We start from the raw sequence: 20,804 nt of genomic DNA on the forward strand, positions 1-20,804 counted from the left end.
TATGGGACATTCTTTTGTGTTTATGGTATTACGTTCGGTTTATGAAAATGCTAGAGGGGGCAGTATGACTGATAAAATTGAGAATAAGGAGCTGAAATGGATAGTGACTTTGCAAGTAGACAGGGGCTTTGGGATTAATTATAATGTTCCACTTGAGCTCTAGCTGAAGAACCGTAGATTGGTTCATTAAGCTGTTAAGGTTGCCATGGTGATATTTTTATTGATTTTGTCACTTGGTAATTTGATTATTAGCTAAATGATGTCTCTGTAGTATGTGAGATAGTGAAACGTAATTGGCCAGTTTTAATGACAGATGAGAAAATAAGGAACATAGTAGGTGCTAAACCTTCTTTTGTCTAAACTATTTAAGCTGTTTATTTGTAGAGTTTTATAGTCTGAAGAAGTGTGTTATAAATGAAAGTGCTTGCCAAGGTTTTATTAAACGTTTGAACTACAGCCCTGGTGGTCAGTTTATTCTTCTTCTTCTTTGGAAAATTACATGTAAACACGCTGTTTTGTGTTGTGGTAAATTTTCAGTCAAGAGGTTTAATTCAAATATTTCAGTTTATTTTAGTGAATTCTGGATGGGCCGTTATCTTGGTCTTCAGGTTTTGTTTTTTTGTTTTTTTTTTGTTTTTTTTTACTGTACTTTGCTATGAGAGGAACAGACAAGAAATGCCTCCAGTGAAAGTTAATGCATATTATTCACCAGGTATCTGCTCCTTTTTTTAGTCCTGTAAAACAGCATGTCAATGCCCAGTAACTCCTAAACAACTGAAACTTATACTGGAGAAAAACTTGGTTTAGATTTTTCAGCCTTTCATTTAAGTATATGTGCCTTCATTGTTTAGGTGAAAAATGTTACTTTATTATTGTATGGCACTTTTAAGCATTAGTTAAAAGACCACTTTCAAGCATTTGGCACATCTGTTCATATTAATTGTATAGCTGCCCTGTCACTGCTTATGTAATTTAATTAGTAATAGTTTCAAAAAGGGTTGAAATACTTACAAGTACTGCATCTGTAACTGTGTTAATTAACTGTGCAGCTAATCATTCAGTGGCCATGGAAATCGATGGAGAAGTTGAGATTCCTTCCAGCAAGGCTACAGTCCTACGGGGTCATGAATCTGAAGTTTTCATTTGTGCCTGGAATCCAGTCAGTGACTTACTAGCTTCAGGGTAAGCATGGACTAATTTCATATACATTTCAGAGCTTTCTGTCATGTTCTTAAAACTTGCATACTGTTTGAAGCATAGTAGGCTGTTGTCAGAGAACATAACTGCAGCTGCAGTATATAAATCAGGGATCTCACATGCATGCCCATTAAGCCAGAAGCAGCCCTCAAACCACTATAATTCTGGGTGAGGGAAGTTTTATTTTCTGTGTTTCTTTTAATTTTGGAAATTGTAACCCTCAGTTGAGTGTGCCAGTCCTTATGCAGTCATCATGGTCACCTTAGTTTTAGACCCCTGATGTAGACTGAATGACTCTTTTACTTGCTAATAATTTCCTCTGACAAACTGTTTTTCAAAATTGGCATGATACTTAATATAGCAAATTTATTTTGCTTTGTCATTTGGAATACATTCTTAGAAACTTTCAGACAGTTCTCTGTAATGGAATTTCAGGCCATGTTACCAAACATTGACATGTTTTGACACCAGATGAAGACTGCTTAGGGCAGAGACAGCCTGCATATTTCCTTACTTGTATGATGTGTGTTCAGCTACCATCTAGAAGAAATGGAAAATGTTTGATCTGAAGTAGTTAACTTCATTTGTGCATCAACCTATGGGTCTTCGGATCCATATTGGATCCGAGCCGGCAGTTTCCAACAGCATAGATCTGAGTGCCAAGCTCCTCCCCCCTACCCATAATCCCCTGCCAACCCTACCTGACCTCAGATCTAGTTTGCCGCGGTTTCATCCAGCAGCTCGATCACTGAGTTCCAAGCTTAGCGTCTTTTTGTGAGAAAATTTTATCCTTTTTTTTTTCTCTCTTTTTTTTGTGTAAATTTAGTGTGCGTGTGTTGTGTACAGGTCCCATTCACTTTACCTGTTAATCTTCTTCATAGTTTTCCTTCCCCACCCTCATTAGTGCGTTAGGAAGTGTGTTGGGGCCTAGCATGTGTGTTTTCCCTTTCAGTATGTCGGAGGCCCCAAAAGCTGTTTTTTCCAAGTGTACCGAGTGTGGCCATAAGCTTTCCCCGGCGGATGGCCACACTTGGTGCGTGTTGTGCCTTGGGGTTGGACACTTGTCGTCAGGTTGCTCCATATGTGCGGCGTTCAACCCCAGGGCACTTAAGGACCGGAGGACTAAGCTGATTCTGGCGGGACTGCTGCCCCCCAGACTCGGCTTAGGCCTCCGGTCCCACGGTGGCTCCTGCCGCGGCTGCGGCTACTGCCACTCCTGCCTCCCTTCCACTGGCCGGGACTCACCCTCCCACTTCGGGCCAGGAGGATAGGGAGTCCAGGAAAGAGAAGCGGAAGGAGAAGCACTACAAGCGGCGGGCCGAGGCCTCTTCATCGGCCCTGCTGGCTAAGCGGTCTTCTCCCTCCAGGACTTCCGAGCCTTCCACCCCTCTGCTCAGGTCTCCTCCTTTTTCACTGGGACCGGAGGAGGAGGAGGCCCGGCCCCCATCGAGGTCATCGAGGCGACACTCCCGTCCCGCCTCGGTGGCCTCATCCAGATCCACCTGAAGCCTGACGGACGCAGACTTGGACCGGATGATGAGAAGATTCCTCCAGGCCCAGCTGCAGATGGGAGTGCTCCTGCCCCCCCCCCTCCGGGGGGGGGGAGTTCAACACCTTTTTTGCCCCAATTGCTCCTTCTCCGACCCGCTTCCCGGGTTCGGAGTTTTCGGAGCCGGGTAGCGTCGGCGCCGGGGGGGTGTCGGTGCCGACAGTATCAGGTACTTAGGCACCGGCAATGCCCTCGACTTTGTCGGGTCCCTTTTCTTCGGATCCGAACTCTCGGAGCCGAGAGCTGAGCTTCGGATCCGAGGGTCTCAGTGTGCCTTCGGCTCCGCCCAGGTCGGAGCATACTGGACCTTCGGATCCGACCACGTCGGCTCCGGCCCCGATCCACCTGTCAGATCCGAGGAGGGTCTGCTCTCAGATCTGAGAGAGAGTGGCTCTCCTTCGGCATTCGACGTAGTGGAGAGGGTACTGTCGAGGGATTCCAGATCCCCGGCCTTGGCTACGGCTCCACCCTGCACAACATCTCAGATGGGTCCGACTTCCATCAGCCAGTCCCAGGGACAACCTGCTCCGACGTCCCAGGTCATTCCATTGGAACATGACGTCGCTGGTGAGGTCTCCTCGGACAATCCCCCGAGGAGATTCCTCACAAGCGCAAGTGCAAGAGGAGGCACTTGGACTCCCTTGAGTCCTTGGCTGAGGACACAGATTTGGAGGAAGGGGAAGGTTCCCCAAGATCACCCCCCGAGGATGTCTCATTTGGAGACATCATGGAGATGCTCAGGATTGGGGGGGTGGTCTGCCCCAAAGCCTACCTCGGACGAATCTGTGTTCCTGGAGGCATTTGAAACAGGCCCGTCTACCTCTTGGGTGTCCCCACCAGCTGACCCCCTGTTAGATCTTATCACTACCAGGGCGTGGAAGGAGCCGGACACTGTGGAGCCAGTCCCAAAAAGACCTGACAAAATACTTGGCCCACCCTTCGACAGATCGCGATACCTTGGTCCAGAGCGAGAAGGACGGGAAGACGTTGTCTGCCTTCGGAGTCCACTTCTCTGCTCCCCAGAGGTCCTTTTCCAAGAACCAAAAGGGACAGAAGATGATGTGGTTCCGGAAGTCGCAACAGCCCCGTTTCGCTCCGAACCCCCAGTCCTTCCGCGGCAGAGGAGGACAGGGTGGATGCCGCCCTAAAGGCAGAGGGGGCCCAAGGAACTTTGCGTCCAGAGAACCGTTCTCTGACCGGCCCACGCAACAGCCCTGAAGGGTTACCCGACTGCTCCACTCTGGAGGCAGTTGGGGGTGCTTCTCGAAGCACCTAGCAGCAGTCCATCATGACCAACCGCTGGTGCTTCGCATTATATCCAGAGGTTACCAGATCCCTTTCTCCCATTTCCCTCGCAATCCCAGACACCTCCCCAACATCCCACCCGAGCAGAGGGAGGCCGCAGCTGCGGAAATCCAGTGGCTGCTAGAAAAAAGAGCCATCCAGCACGTCCCCCCAGAACAGTACGGATCAGGCTTTTACTCCATGTTCTTCTTGGTGCCAAAAAAGACGGGGGACTTCAGACCGATCTTCGACCTTTCCCTCTTGAACCTGTCAGTAACCAAGGAAAAGTTCCGGATGGTCACTCTTCAATCCATTCTCCCCCTCCTGCGGGAGAACGACTGGATGTGCTCTATAGACCTCAAGGATGCATACTACCACATTCTGATGGACAGATGATCCATGAGGTTTCTCCGCTTCCAGCTAGGAGTCAGCCATTACCAATTCAGGGCCCTTCCCTTTGGTCTCACCACAGCCCCCAGGGTGTTCACCAAAGTTCTGTCAGTGATAGCGGCCCACCTGCGACTGCAGGGCATTCAGGTTTTCCCATACCTAGACGACTGGCTGCTGATTGCCCCGACAAGGCATCTACTCTGTGCAGCCAGAAACTCCTTTCTTCACTTAGCAGCCCGGCTGGGGATTACTATCAACATAGAGAAATCTTCCCTTTCTCCAACTCAAACCATAGATTTCATCGGAGCAAGGTTGGACACAAACAGGCGTCTAGCCCTCTTAACTCCAGACAGAGTGCGGACCTTAAGACTCCATGTGCGGGCCATCCTCCTACCCCAGGCACCCCCAGCGGAATTGGTCCTGAGGGCTTTGGGTTCTATGGCGGCCACCATTAACCTATTGCCGATAGCACATCTGAACATGAGAGTCCTGCAATGGACTCTCCAAGTTCAATGGTCTTTTCTGCAATTCCCTCTGTACCACCCTATTCCCCTCAGCAGGGTTTGCAAGGAGGCCCTCTTATGGTGGCTCCAATCCCCGGACCTCCAGAAGGGGCACCCCTTTTCTGTGTCCCCTCCCCTAACCACGGTGACCATGGATGCCTCTCGCCTCGGTTGGGGGGGGGCATTGTGTGGGCAGGACAGTCCAAGGCACGTGGAACAGCACGGAGACCTCTCTGCATATAAATGTCCTAGAGATTAGGGCGGTGCTTTTGGCGTTGCAAGCACTACAGAGCCTTCTTCCTGTAGGAACGATTGCAATCCAGAAGGACAACATGGCAGTAGTCTGGTACATCAACAAACAGAGAGGAGCCAGGTCTTATCCCCTTTGTAGAGAGGCCATGAGAGTGTGGGAATGGGCGATTTCCACCAACCGCTTTCTCATAGCGACGCACATTCTGGGACGGTCCAACATTTTAGCAGACAAGTTGAGTCGCACCATCCTCTCGCCGTTTGAGTGGTCTCTGAACCCAAAATTAGCGAAGCAGATATTCTCCACTTGGGGTCAACCTTGTTGCGATCTTTTCACCTCTCCTTCAAATGCAAAATGCAACGATGACTATGCTCTAATTCCACCACCCGGGGAATCCCCACAAGACTCTCTGGTGCATGCTTGGCCCCCCGGTCTCCTTTATGCTTATCCTCCTCTTCCGCTGATGTTGAAGTTTCTTCAGAAAGCCAGTCAGTTGCAGAACAAGATAATCCTCATTGCCCCATTCTGGCCTCGCCAGGCTTGGTTCCCGTATCTTTGGTCTCACCTAGTGAATCCTCCCTGTATTCTGGATCCCATTCCGGATCTCATAACCCATCCATTGGATCTTCCAACCCCGACTCTGGACAGCCTCAAGCTCACAGCTTGGTTGATCCAGTTCCAAGGTTAGCTAGGACTCCCGGTATCTCTTCCCAGGTCAAAGCTATTCTGGTGGCGGCGCATAAGCCATCCACCAGAAAGGTCTATGATAGTAAATGGAAACATTTTTCTATTTGGGCGGAGCACAGAGATCTAGATCCTTTCACAGCTCCGTTGCCTGCGGTGTTAGATTTCCTATTAGGACTCTTCGATCAGGGCGCCAGCTCCTCTACAGTCAAGGTTCAGTTGGCGGCTATCTCTCACTATCACGTAGGAAGTGACCTTGGACCGTTTATCTCCTCCAAGTTATGCAAGGTTTTTCTGAAGGGTGCCTTCTTACTCAGACCCCCGGTAAAGGAAGCAGTCCCTCCTTGGGACTTAACTTTGGTATTGCAGGCACTTACAGCCTCTCCCTTTGAACCTGCAGCTTCAGTAGACCTAAAATTCTTATCATGGAAAACTGACTTTCTTGTAGCTATCACCTCAGCTCGAAGGTTTCCGAAATTCAAGCCCTTTGTGCAAAACCACCTTATTTGTCCTTCCACAAAGACAGAGTCTACCTCAGGACCAATCCCTCCTTTCTTCCAAAAATTGCATCCAAATCGAATAGTAATCAGTCCATTAACCTACCAGTTTTTTTTCCCAACTACCAAAACAAAGGGGAACATAAGTTTCATCTGTTGGATCTGCACAGACAACTGCACTTTTATTTACACAGAACAGCTGTGGTCATAGGCAGTCAGATCAGCTGTTCATTTCCTTTGCCAAATTTAACTTAGGAAAGGCCGTTTCCAAAGTCACACTGTCCAGATGGATTTCTCAATGTATTCTGTTGGCATATGAAAGTACTGGTCGGCCCGCACCTCTAGGAGTTCATGCCCACTCTACCCGGTCTGTCTCTACCTCGGCGGCCTTTCGTTCTAGACTCTTGTTGGATGATATCTGCTCAGCAGCAACATGGGCTTCATCTCATACCTTCATTAATCACTACAAGCTGGATATTGTCTCCAGAGGGAGAGCATCTCTTGGCTCTGCAGTGCTCCGGAACATCCTTCCTTGAGGACCGCCCAAGATTTAGGTAGCTGGGGACTCTGTCCCATAGGTTGATGCACAAATGAAGTTAACTACTTCAGATTAAGAAGTTATGTACTCACCAATAACATTCCATCTGAGTAGGTAAACTTCATTTGTCAGCAACCAACCCCCCCTTCGTCCCCCTGACCTTCGGATGTTCGAGATGTTACCTTCCTTATGGCAAGGGTATGTAGCTAGTTTTGCGGGTGATTTTTTTTGTATGCTTATCTAGCTGTGGGCAAACTCGATCTGGGGTCAGGTAGGGATTGGCAGGGGATTATGGGTAGGGGAGGAGCTTGGAGCTCTGATCTGTGCCGTTGGAAACTGCCGGCTCAGATCTGATGTGGATCCGAAGACCCATAGGTTGCTGACAAATGAAGTTTACCTACTCAGATGGAACGTTATGGTGAGTACATAACTTCTTATTACAAGATATTCTCATCTACAAAGGTTTAATCCCCACCTTGTGAAGGGAGACTGTCCTATACACACCCTTTTACAAAAATATTTATTCAAGTTACTCCTGAGTCATCAAGTTTTGTCAGAAGATGCCCCTTTTGAATTGTATTTCTTTTTCTGAAATATGTTATCCCTGATGTTTGCTAGTTCTGTGTCATTCCGTCTTTGTCACCTTCTATACAGTTTTCTTGTAAGGTAAGTTGAGCTCTAAGAAGTTTGGTATTTTTATTGATTCTTTGCAGAGTCTGTACCAGTTTTTTTTCTTCTGCTCAGAAATACTTGTCTGTGACCTTACAGAGTCTGTGGAACACTATATTTCAGGTAGTATTTCACCAATTGTCTGTAGTGTGGTGCTAGTATCACAATTGTCATTGGTAATTCATCATTCTTAATACCTCACACTTGTAGAGCTGTATATTCAGGTGGTCTGATGCAAGCTCTCCAAATCTTTTCCATTGTTATTGTTATAGCACTTCTGTGAGAAGCCCTGTTTCACATTTTGAGCTTTTGTATTTCTTTGTATTAAGTCTAGGCTGTAATGCTTTTTCCAGTCTTCCAAAAGTTTTCCAAACATTTTCGCATCTGTCCTTCTACTCCCTTTTTATGTAGGCCTTGCTGCACCTCACTGTATCTGTTTTATTGTCAGAAAGGTACTGTTTTTTCATTCCATCACCATTGCTACCTATAAGGAGATTAGATAAAGGTAACATCTTAGTGTAAAATTTAGTTTATAAAATCAGATTTTATTCTCAACTGCAGTAGTAAGCATATTTATAAAATGCAGTGTTCTTAACTAGTTTTGAAATGATGTCTAAAATTATCTCACTAAGTCCTAGAACCATTGAGTCATTTCTGCAAAATTGATAACTGTATGCTGAGACAAGAAGCTGTAGCATTAATTAACATTTCAAATGTATTGTTCAGAAACCCATTTAAATAGATGCCAACATGTTAGTATGAAATGTGACGTTTAAGGAGGATTATTGCAATCATCTCAGAATTGTTGCTACTTTTTCATGATTATTCTGAAAAGTTGTATAGTGATATGTTAATGCACATTTCCACTGTGATCACATAGTATTCATTTTCAAACCAGGCTCCAGATTGCATTGTAGTGCTGTTTACCTTGAACTTTGTAGCACATATTCAAGCTTGTATAAATTCCTTCCACTTTTTTCTCATAAATATAAGCAAATGCAGAGAAAGACTGAAAATATTGTTTATAACAGCATTGTATCATGTTAAGTTGTCTTAACTCTACAGTCACGTTATCCCGTTTGTTGGGCACAAAACTTTTAAACGGTGACATTAAAATGTATTCAGTTCCTTTTTGAAGTGAAACTGTCTACTCTGCATGATTTTCTTTTTCTATTTGTTAGAGGTTGAAATTTTTTGGAATTCAAGTCATATTTTTTTTTTCCATTTGGGATTAAAAAAGAGACTGTAAATCATATGTTTTCCAAATCTGATTTGTTCCTCTTGTTCAGAAAATGCATTTTTGCTATTAAACAAATTGTGGGGTGGCTTCTGACAGTGAAACTGGCAGGAAGCTTTCTGTACATGCTGTCTCTTTATCTGTGTTTACACAGAAAGAGTTTACACCAGTAACTTTTCTTTTGTAAATTGTATTACTTCATGAACTTGTGGCCTCTGGTAAAAAAAAAAAAAATGTATATGTGTGTAGATACATGTGTACCCCCTGTTTTAATTATAAATATACCCACCCCCAAGATTGCACAACAACAGGGAAAGGGCAACAAACCCTGCTATACTGTAGTCTCTCTGATACTAGGTTATGATTGGCACCATCTTACAGAACAAGTATCACACTGCAGAAGTTTAACTTAATAGTTTGGTTTTATTTGACTATGAATTTATAAAATGCAGAATCAGTACATTGCTGATTTCTTTTGATTTGCTAACTTGTAGAATTTCAAGTTAGTGCGCACATTCTTTTAGTGTTTTGGAAAATTTGATTTCTATCTTTTTTTTCTTAATAGGTCCGGAGATTCAACAGCCAGGATATGGAACCTTAATGAGAACAGCAACAATGGTCCAACACAGCTAGTCCTGCGGCACTGTATAAGGGAAGGTGGACAAGATGTGCCCAGTAATAAGGATGTTACATCACTTGACTGGAATGTAAGGATTATTGTTAGATTCACGGATTCTCATGTATTAGCCATCTGGATGTTAAAGTTAATTTCATGTAGTCAACTGCTCATAAGCTGTTTTAGAAATGTTTAATACTTTTACTGAAATTGTCTACTAAATCTGTCCTTTTTGCAACTGCTGATATTTGTAGGGGATCCTTCTTACTGCAGCATTCCCCAAAATTGAAGGGGTGGTGGTTAAAGCTTTTGTTGCTAAAATGGTAAAATTAACCACACATGTTACACATGGAGCTGTCTGCAATAAGAGCCCAGTTTGGAGCTGTTTTACAGTCATATCTATTGTTTTGCTTTACTTTAACAAAACAAGGTAATAGTTTATCCTGTCTTTAAGAGCTCATTACACCATGCCCAGTAGACATCTGTTGTACTAGTTCCACTGCTGAAATTCTCAGTTGTGTCTAAACCTCTCAACCATGCCAAATTCTTTGGAATTTCCTGGTTTTAAGGCTAAAATAATGGGGTACCATGAATTCCCGAGTGGCCCCCTTCAAACCATGATTTTTTTTTTCTTTATTGACATTTTTTTGACAGTGCTGATATCATCATGCATCACCCACCGTACACAATATCCCACGCCTTTAAAACGGGCTCAGCATTTCACAGTGTCTGCGTAAATTGGTTAAAACCAAGTCTTTCTGCTGGGACTGAACACTTTAGGTCTGCTCTTTGGATGTTTATTACATAAACTTTCTTTTTTTCGATCGGTTAATGTGTACATGTGAATTTAACTGTATGGACAATTCAAATTTCTGACGTGACGGACATGTACCAAACTCCACAGCAGACATACATCCGACTAACCGCCTACGATATTATAGAACATCCCTGATTTTGCTTATATTGTTTTTTTTCCCCTGGCCCTCCTAACTTTTTTTATTTACAGACCTAATGCCAGACATCAGAGTTTCATAGGTATTATTGTTCAGAAAATGCCACACCAACACCTCAGGGAGTTGGAAATCCCAGACAGAATCTATGGGAAAATGAAAATTAAACGATAGAATGGAAACTCAAAAGTTCAGCTGGAAATGGCTACAGGGAACTAAAAGGTAGGATTCTGCTATTGAGGACTTTATTTATGGATGACAGTTCCTAAAAAGAGCAGCACCTTTATGGAACAAAAAAAAACCTCTGCATTCAACTGAAACTGTCCTGGAAGAGTCTTCTGGTGATATTATCAACTGGGAAAAGGGTAAGCCTGTTTGGTGTACACACACACACACACGCGCGTGTGTGTGTGTGTGTGTGTAAAAATGCCTAGAATTAACTTTCTTTCATAGCTTTGTCCTTCATGGGTGAAAGCAACGGGGTCCTAATTCCAAATGCAATTTTTGCAAAGTCAAGTTCTGAATTTGCATTTTTAATTATTTTTGGTCAAAGACTAATGTACAGTGAAATAAAAAAGAATTAAAAATGCAAACTACAGCCTTCGAGCACTTTGTATAAAAAAACGTTGTACAACTAATCTGAAAAGCTCACGGGAGATGTAAGTGCTGTTCTTTCCTGTTGAGTGTTGCTGGGTTACAGCAGAACGCTCGGAGGTTGGTACTTGGTATTCGTTACAACAAAACCTATACTCCTGTTCAACTTACCAACTGTACAGACGTTTGCAGAATGTTCAGATTTTTGTGTTATATTTTTGTTCCGTTTTTCATAAAATTGTGGTTTTCTGGCAAATCATTGGCTAGTCATTAAAGATTAAAGCCAGGAAATCATGATAGACATTTGAGTTTTAGACTTCATACCCTTCAGAAAATTCTTGCTAATGCAAAACGTGCTTGCGGAGGATCCTCACCCTAGGAAAACCAACTTCGTGATTGTGGTATTTCCCCTGCCAGGTAAGTATGATATTTTATTTATATTACATTTGTTAACCGGGAAAGTCCGACTGGACACAGGTCCCTTTTCAGCAGAGGCCCGGGGAGAAAAGCTCCAAGTTACATTACATAAGTAAAATTAAACACAAAATAAAAAATTCATATACAATAAAGTAAACAAATTAAAAAATAATAATGAAGATAATAATAAAAAGTTCAGTAGAGTAGAGGCAAAAAATCAAACATTATAATTTTAGGATAAAAACATGCATTGGCAATTGCTACTGACCACAGATAGTGTGTGCTGACTGTCTGATAAATAGGTCCTTGGCCTATACTAAAATAACTACAGTGATGACATATTTTAAGGAATGATCTAAATATTAGTTTTACCAGAGAGCTGGAATAAGTTACCAGTACTCTCATTTTTATCTTTTTGTACATTGTTTGTCTTAACCTGGGGAGTAACAGGAGCATAATCAGTTGTTAGAATAGTGGGTTTTCAAGAGCTTTTTAAACTGTATAGTAGAGTTATTAGAAGTTATCTGGCTAGGTAGTGAATTCCAGGCTCTTGCAATAGTGCAACCAAAGAGAGACTTACCATCATAATTCTTATATTTGATGACATTTATGAGGTTCTGGCTAGTAGATCTTAATGGTCTAGCAGTAGTATAGGGTTGAATCAGATCCTGGAGAGCAGGGATTTTTTCAGGAAGATAGTATAACTTGTGTGCTACTGACAATTAACTGAGTAGCAGAAGTTGAGGGAGTTCAAGACAGTTAAGCTGCTTTAAAGATAGACAGTGATGGGATCTGTATGAGACTTCAGTAGCAAACTTGGCAGTCTTGTTGTAGCAAGATTCCATTTTGTTTAACTCAGCCTGGCGGAGGTTAGTCATGACTGGGGAGGCAGAGAGGAGAATGGACTAAAGATGAGTCCTTGCTATTGTGGCCTTGGTATGTCTAGTGATAAAATGTTTGTTCCTGTATAGGAGGCCAAGCTTTTTATTTACTTTCTTGATGGGTTGAGCTATGTGGATGTCAAATCTTAGGTTGTTGTCAGTTTCTACACCTAGCAGTTTAGTGTGTGAGGTTGGAGTGATCTGGACGTTATCTTTGGGAGTGATGCAAAAGTTGTTGTCTGGAGGGGGCTTCCCTGGGCTGAACAGAATAAATTTTGTTTTTTTGGGATTAAGAATGAGTTTGGTGTTAGTATACCATGTTTCAGCTAAAGTAAAGTTATTTTGGGTTAGGGTATGCAGTTCTTTTATTGTGGGAGCAGCACATATAAGGGTGGTGTCATCAGCATATTGTACTACTGAGGCAGAGAGTATGGAGGACGAGAACTGGTTGGTAAAAAGAGAGAAAAGCAATGGGCCAAGGATGGAACCTTGTGGGACACCTAAGGATACTGGTAACCAAGGGGACAGTTGGTTTTTCCATAGGACAGCCTGTTGTAAATAAGTAGCTGCTGAACCATGAGATAGAAGAGAGGCTGATGTTTAGGGTTGATAGAGTTTTGAGAAGCATATCATGGTTAACCATGTCAAAATCTTTAGATAGGTCAAAAATACAATTCTCCTGCTTCAGCTCATTTTACAACTGTAGCGTTGGTCTTCCGTTCTGTTTGTGACTAAGTAAATTAATTGCTTTGGCAGTTTCAAAAGGAAGACCAATAGCTTAATCTGTTTGTGTGTTTTGATTGTTCACCTTCTCATGTACATTTTTTGCAAAATTGCAAGCCTAATTTCTGCATCCAAGACTGCACATTCTGCTATAGCTATTGCCTCTCCACTGTCCTGCAGAAATGAAGGATGAGCTCAGATTTCTGGACCCTAGTTCTCATGTTTTACAACATAGATCTCGCTGCTCTTTGCTAAGTCTACTTCATGTTGTATGGCATGATTCAGTTTCCAGGCACCACCTAAACCCCCTCACTTTCATTATTTATAATTTAACATGTCTGGAAACAATCTGATTAGATGACAGTAATGCAGTTTTACTTGATCCAAATTTATACCTGTTACCTGTAAATCTAACTGTACTAAATATACCTCTGATGACTAAAACAATTATATGTATAGTCAGCAAAATAACATTCACATAATCAGTTATCCTTCCATGTTGAATCTAATGCTTGATATTTAGCAAAAATGCAACAATAAGAGTCATGTATCTAATTGCTTCTCCCGACCTACCTAATGTAGGTAACTATTATTAGACTCTTGGTCTTGTGGCACTAAATGTAAAACTAAGGAAAAACTAAGACATTCAATCTTTGATTCACTGAATGACTCTCTCTCTTAACTCCCTGGGAGGGAATTTGGACCTCAACACTTCTCCCTGAAAACTAGAGCTTGTTTCCTACATCTTTTCTAATCAGTCTTCCACCTGTCCCCATCTGATTTCAGTCTGTAAGAGCAAACACTCGTAAGACAGAATGCTCTGACAAGCTTGTTTTTTCATCGTTTGTCAGCTTTCCATGCCAGGTCATGGAACAGTAGGTCTAGGAATTTGCTGCCTTTTCTCAGTTTGATCTTTTTGGATTCTGTCTAAAAAGATTGCTGTTTTTTGTTTTTATTCTTGTGATAATTCGTTAAATAATGAGGCAATTCCCCCATCCATACCTGCTCTGTCGTCTCATGTGGATAGTCCATCTGGATGCCGCTATATGAAAAAAAAAAAAAGAGAGAATAATTCATTCAGGGCATCTTCCTTATCTGCAGCATTTTTTCTCCTTCTACCAGTATAGCAATTTCTTCAGATTATCTGAATATTTTGTTTTGAATATCTGTTTCCTGCCTCAGAAAAACAGCACCATTTACTTTTCTGGCATTCCCAAAGTACATGTTCCTTATCCTATTTCCCCACTTCTTATATATTTTATTAGCTTTCCTCTTTTGATGGAGGTGATATGCAGACACCATATATGCATCACGGTTCTGATAAATTATAATTCCCACAGAATTTTCCTTTTTGTCAGTATATACTGTATTGAACTTTAATAAAAAAAATCTTTTGTCAGCTTATTAAACCACTGCCCGGATAAATTTAGTCTGTCCCTTAGCAATGTCATGTTCAGCAAAGCATGAGTCATGGACACAGCATAATGCATGCTCGATGGTGTGGTTGTTAAAAAAAATATGTGCTGGTGTCACCAATGTTTGTTTGCTGTTTATACTTGATGACATCAACAAAATACAGGTTTTAAAAGTATTTTTAAACAGATATTATTGTGTTACAGTTTATGATTTATCTCACTGGCAAATTATTTTCTAGGTTATTACTAGACTATCAGTCTGCAGACCATTACAATCCTGCACAAATGTGTCATTGCTTACTGGAAAAATGTTCAAAACAAATTTAAAACACACACTAACAAGTGTGCTGTATTATACAAGGAATTTGATTTAATATGGTCAGGAAGGTGTATCAAAGAACACATGTATGTTTCGTGTGCAAGGAGCCTATAATTTGAAAACAGCCCAAAGATAATCTTTATCCACCACTGGCCAGATGCATTTTCTTTAGATGTGGGTTTCAAAGCTGTTTCAGTGAATGTGAGTTTCAAGGGCAGCAAAGTTTTAATGCGAAGTCTGTTTTCATTCTGAGAATTTATTGCTTTGTTTAGCAGATGTCTATTAGTGTTTGTGCTATAAAATGTAAAGTAAATTCCAAATAATCATTGTAGAAGTGAAGCAGTATGCACATTACAATGTTTATGGTAAATGGGATGAAATAGCCAAGTAATGGGACATTGAAATAGCTGCAGGGGGACTCTGGGGCCATATTTTAGTTGTCTGTTCTTCAGTTTGCACTTAAAAGTTGGTATCCCGCAATGCCATTGGAGTGGGCGGGGTTAATTATGTATATACATTTTATGTTAATCAGCATACAGATTTGTACCTATTTTTCATGGGCCATTGTCAGATTTTTGATGTTTCCAGGTTGAGAGGTATGGTTGTGTCACTCGTCACTTCATTACTGAATTCCCAGTAATTGTCACTGTATGAGATTTGGGATGACCAATGAACAATTATCAATATATTAGTGAACTTTTTTTTTTTTTTTACAGTTTCTGAGAGCTTCTTTGTGGTCAGTGTTTCCTACACTGAAATGTATAAAACAATCCCATATGTAGAGGTAACTTGCATTTAATTTTAAATCACTTAAATCACTGATGGTTTCATTTGGTTATATAGGCCATGGAATCCCCACAGCTAGACTAACATATGCTTGTTTTACCATTCTTCACAGTTTTCCATAAAAGTGCTAGGCAGGCAGGATATGTATTGCTTGTGCTAACCAACAGCTTTTGTAATTTTTGAAAATATGCCTTTCTACATTGTCTGAGAAGTTTTAACATTATCCTTTGCTTCTCTGCTTTTTTCTTTTACAAACAACATCCCACATCTGGACTGCCATAATTTACTTTATCAAGGATGTTATTGCAGTAATGTCTGAGTTTCAGTTGAAGTCTGAATTGTTGTTTTGTTTCTTTATAATTTTTCATGACTAGCAGTGCTCTACCTTCTTTTCTGGAGGTATTAATAAGTAATAGCTGAGGCATAGCTGGCACTATGAACCAGCACCCCATCCCCTCAGCTCTTACAGAGGGGAACAAAAAAATCACTTTTCTGTAATAAGTCAATCACTACATTGTAAGTGAATGGCTTATTGCAGTTAGATATATGTCCCCCCCCCCAGTTCTTCCACTGAAGAGCAAAAAAAAAAAACAAAATGGATGTTCCTTCTAATGGCACACCAACACCATCCAGGAGATCAGCTGCAGGACGTGCCCAACCTTCCTTCTACTTCATCCATTCAGGTCCCAGTTCTGTGCTGTGCCCCCAACCCTCCTTTAACAAACAGTTGCTATAAACTTTTTACCCTACCTGCATAGAACAATACAGCACTCAGATTTTAGTTTATATATATATAAAAAACAAAAAAAACTTATTTTAACTTGTAAACTGCGGCAAACTGCATGATACAATATAACAAGCAGTTGCAACAGTTTGGACAACAGAGGCAGTACTGGCTTTTAAAAGCCAGTATTGTATTAAAGAAACATTGGTATTGGCTCATCCTCCCCAGCACTTTGCACTTGTGGCAATTACCCCTCTTGCCCCGCTCAGCTACTACTACTGAGTAACAGGATGATGTCCACTGAAACCACTTCTGTTTCATTCTGGCAATTTGTCTGACCCATTTCATGGAAATTATTGGTCTTAAGGTGTTTGATATTCTTCCATCCTCACACATGTGAATACATCACAGCTTAGTCTGTATGTGATCTAACACACTCCATTTTTTATATGTTATTTATTTGTTTCACTAATATAGTTCTTAACAGGGAATCACACCTTTTAAAATTCACTTATAGTTTTAAGAAACACAAGATTAATTATTTTGATACTTTAATGGGTTCAAATCTATGGTCTACAGAAAACCTACTTTCAGTAATTCGTATTTAGTTTTCATCAGTTTGCCACCCTCTTAGTCAAAAGAAGAGTGTAATTAAAGGTCAGTGTATCCATATAACCAGAATGACATCACAATTTGAGGATATTTCCAATGAAATGGACGCAGTCGAAGAAATGTTTGTTGCAAGTGGTTATCTTGATCATTTGGTAAGAGATGTAAGGAATTGCATCCAATCACAATGGGGGTTATGGTATAAACCCCCTGTTAGGTATTGGATTGGATTCTGGACAAGAGGTCAGAGGTGGGAATAACTATGAAAGGGCCCTGGTAATGAAACATTACCCTCAGACTGGAGAAATTATGAATATTATCAAAAGAAATTGGAGTATATTTCAAGCAAACTCTGTTATTTTTCAGCTATTAGGGTCAGAACCTAAATTTAGTTTTAAAATGGGGCGTAATCTTAAAGAATGGTTCGAGAGTAGGCAAGGGTGTAAAAGACCCATTAAGGGTGGAACAGTGAAATGTGGAATATGTGCACAGTTTTCTTTTATTCTCAAAGCAAAAAATTTGGTGTTAGAAAATGATATGCATTCTTTTTGAAAGTTAACTGTCAAAGTATGTTGTGTATCTTTCTAAGTGCTCTAGTTGTCCCACTTTTATTATGGGCAAAACAGAGAGATGTTTCCAGAGATGTATTTATGAGCATAACTATGAAATAGGGTAGAGGAACGATAACAGTGCTCTCTGTATAAGCATTTTACCACCTGTACAAATTACAAGAGATTGCAGTTTGCTATCTTGAAACAAATAAAATATAATCCAAGAGTGGGAAATGTAAATGTTAAGCTAGAGGAACAAGAAATTAAGTGGCAATTTATATTACATGCTTTTCAAAAACCAGGTCTGAATGAACAGAGTTCCATTTAACCCCTTTTGAGAATGAGATCTGTAAGTAACTGAATAAGTCGTGTTTTTTTGTGTTTTTGGTTATAAATTCATGTTGTTTCTTTTTAACACTGTTTTAATTCAAGTCGGAGTGATGTTGGCAATTTATTTATTTTTTAAAGAGGGATTTTATTTGATTGCTTTTAAGAATCATGCATGCATGATTGGAGTTACGTTAAAATTGGTCAATTTGTAGTAGTACTGTAACTTTAAATTCCACTGCTTTATCAGCATCTTAATTATTCAGTTGCAAGCTGTGCTAGATTATTTAAGGGACGTTTTTTACTCATTTATTTATTCTGAAGAAGTCCTAGGTTAGTAAGGACAAAAGTCCTCAATCTATTTAGAAAATAAATTTTTTTTTTTAAAGTTAATTTTGCTGCCCAGTCTGTTTAAGCTGCTAGTGTTATGCTACTTCCAGAGAAGGACAAGTATCCCAGAGAGAGGAGTCTTCTTCCTAATTTGTAATGTACAATGTATAGTTTCTAATGTCAGATAGTGATTTTGTCTGTGATATAAAGGGAACAGAATACATTGTGGAAAACTGATCCCTTGTATAGATTTCCATGTCTGCTGCTTTTTTTGCTTCAGCTTAAAGCATGATGTGGATGGTTGTCTCCCCTGTGTTATGTTAATTTTGCACTAATTATGAGGAGAGCTAAGTTGCTCTCGGTGTATGCAGCTTCAAAGAGAATATATACATGATTCCATATTGTTACGATGTCAGCTTAAGACATCCAGAAACTTTTTTCCAGTCTGCAAACATTCAGAAAAGGGACTTGAGAAGGGATGAGAAACTGACGACAATCCTACAGGCACCGATGTTTAGGTCTGGTGACATCAAACCTGGTAAGGCACCATTGCAGCACCTGGTTTGTGAGGCTGACATGGCTGAGGCACTGGTGTGACTGTTGTGCAAGCCTCCAAGGTGCCAGATTCTAGCTTATCCTTCTGGATTATTGTTAAGGGCATACTGACTGACTTTGAGGCCTATCTGAGGCCCCCAGCTGCTGGCATCAGCTTTGTGATTAGTGATAGGGAGGGTTGGGTCTTTTGATCTTAGTTTGTGTGGAGGTTCCTGAAGACAGGACTGAGGTCTTGTTCACTTGCCTAAGGCATCAAAGTCCAAAGCCATTCTTGCTAGCTTTCTTTGACCACAAATGAGTGAAATCGCAACCTAAGGCACCTCTGGGATCTAGCAAGATTTTTTCCAGCTGGCTCAAGTCTTTGAGTTTCCTTTAGTCCAGACAGCTTTGGGAATTCCTGAGATGTATTGGAGTTCCCTTCTAAAAGGAGAAAAGTAGAACCTCTTCTTGTGGAGGATTCTAATTCCCCAAATTTAGAGGTGAGTGAAGTATTTTATATGGGCCAGATCTCTCATACACGACTATGATATTGAGAGCACCTTATCCTTTGCTTCACCTCCTGAGGCTCTTCCTTTGGGAACATGTTCCATTTGAGGGATGATGTCAGGTCCATTTAAGATGTACAGCCTTCATAAGCCTGCTCCAGTCATAAATGTTCTAGAGGAAGCATTCAGTGTGCATATCTGGAGAGAGATTCTTTCTGCCCTGCCCTCATGAATCCCAGTTTTACAGGATCCAGGATACGCCCAGATTTTTTGTGAGACTCCTCTGGTTGATCCACCAGTGTTGTCCCTGGACTCTAGTAAAGGATCCCTTTTATAACCATCCAAGTACTCCATTCCCACTGACAAGGGGAGAACAGGATACGAAGCCACTTATAGGAAAAAAGCTTATACTTCTACCCTGGCATTTAGACCCTTAAGTTGCCAGACCCATATGCTCACTTAACGGAAATCTCTACTGGAGAAGAGGTGATCTCAGTTATGGAAATGAAACAGGCAGTTGCTGTAACTTATGTCATTTATTATCTTAGGTTGCAAAGCACTTTAAAATGTGGATATTGTGCTGTGGATGCATCATGCAAGGTTACAAGTTTAGTTTTTCAGAGACATGCTTGACTGAAGATACATCCCCTGCCAGACCATGTGAAGATGGAGCTTTTTAAATGCACCGCTGGATAAAGATCTTTCATGAGTCCACCTGCTGAAATTGCCTTTAAAAGACTAGAGGAAAGAGGTAAGAGAGTGCACTCACTCAAACTGCTGTTTCATTCACAGGTATCTAGAGTCAGCAGGAATTATCCTTGTAAGTCTCTGGCCTATTTATCCCAAGCAAGACAATGGCCAACATAATGAGGAAAAGATGCCCTTGTGTAAAAAAGAAGGTCAAGCTGTGACCACACAGAGCGAAGAGCCGTGACTCAACTATGCTTCATCCTCCCAGAATCCCCTTCCAGATCAAATCAAGATGGTTCACTACTTCACCTCAAAGAAGGATCAGAAAGGATACAAGATTTTAAGAGAGTGTCTGCTTTTCCAGACAAATCGGTATGGAACAACTTAAGACAAGCTTACAAGCTACAGTTTCAAAGCAGAAAAAGTTTGGGGGTACTCCCCCATACCCAAAGATCATGTAACTGGTTCTGCCACTGTTCCAAGGTTTTGCTGGACCAGAAGGTCTTAGATTATGTACCGAAAAGGAAATAAAACAAAGGATTCTAATCAATGTGCTTTAGAGTGCCCACAAAAGAGGGTGCATAGAGGTCTATTTTTGATAGTTCAAGTTAAAGCAGGTTTTTTAGTTGTTTCAAATTTCAAAATGTTTATCCTTCAAGACCTTCTATTTCATTATTGTCCTGTCAGGCATTTCTGAATGCTCTTGATCTAAAAGATACTTACCTTCACATTCACAGTGTCACTGCTTACAGACATTTCTTAAGCTTCCAGGCAGGAGTGGGCATTTCCAGTTTACTTCCTTTGCTTTGTCTTCTACAGCCAGGGTCTTTAAAACTGTTTTTGGAAAAAATGGTATTCACTTTTATCCTTTCCTGGATGACACCTGATTCATCAAGCAAATTGCATGGTGAAGATCCAGTAGGCCTTAGAGCTCACACTTGTGTACTTTCACAAATTGGGTCTCTCATGTCTGCCTTCTGAAGTCAAATTTGACCCATTCAAAAAAGTAGTACTTCTGGGTGCACTGTTAGAGA

At 41.3% G+C, this 20,804-nt stretch overlaps 1 protein-coding gene across 7 annotated transcripts in view; it reads left to right on the forward strand.

Moving 5' to 3' along the window:
• Positions 1-20,804, forward strand: part of TBL1X (transducin beta like 1 X-linked) — a 2,018,721-nt gene that overhangs the window by 1,683,098 nt on the left and 314,819 nt on the right. For all 7 annotated transcript variants that reach the window (XM_044072565.1, XM_044072569.1, XM_044072563.1 and 4 more), the window contains 2 exons: positions 1,050-1,182; positions 9,364-9,505. In XM_044072565.1, the coding sequence (XP_043928500.1) occupies positions 1,050-1,182; positions 9,364-9,505 (275 nt within the window). The remainder of the gene's footprint in view (positions 1-1,049; positions 1,183-9,363; positions 9,506-20,804) is intronic.

Source organism: Protopterus annectens, chromosome 5.part0 (genome assembly GCF_019279795.1).
Source record: "Protopterus annectens isolate FY-2018-M chromosome 5.part0, PAN1.0, whole genome shotgun sequence".
Lineage (NCBI taxonomy): Eukaryota > Metazoa > Chordata > Ceratodontiformes > Protopteridae > Protopterus > Protopterus annectens.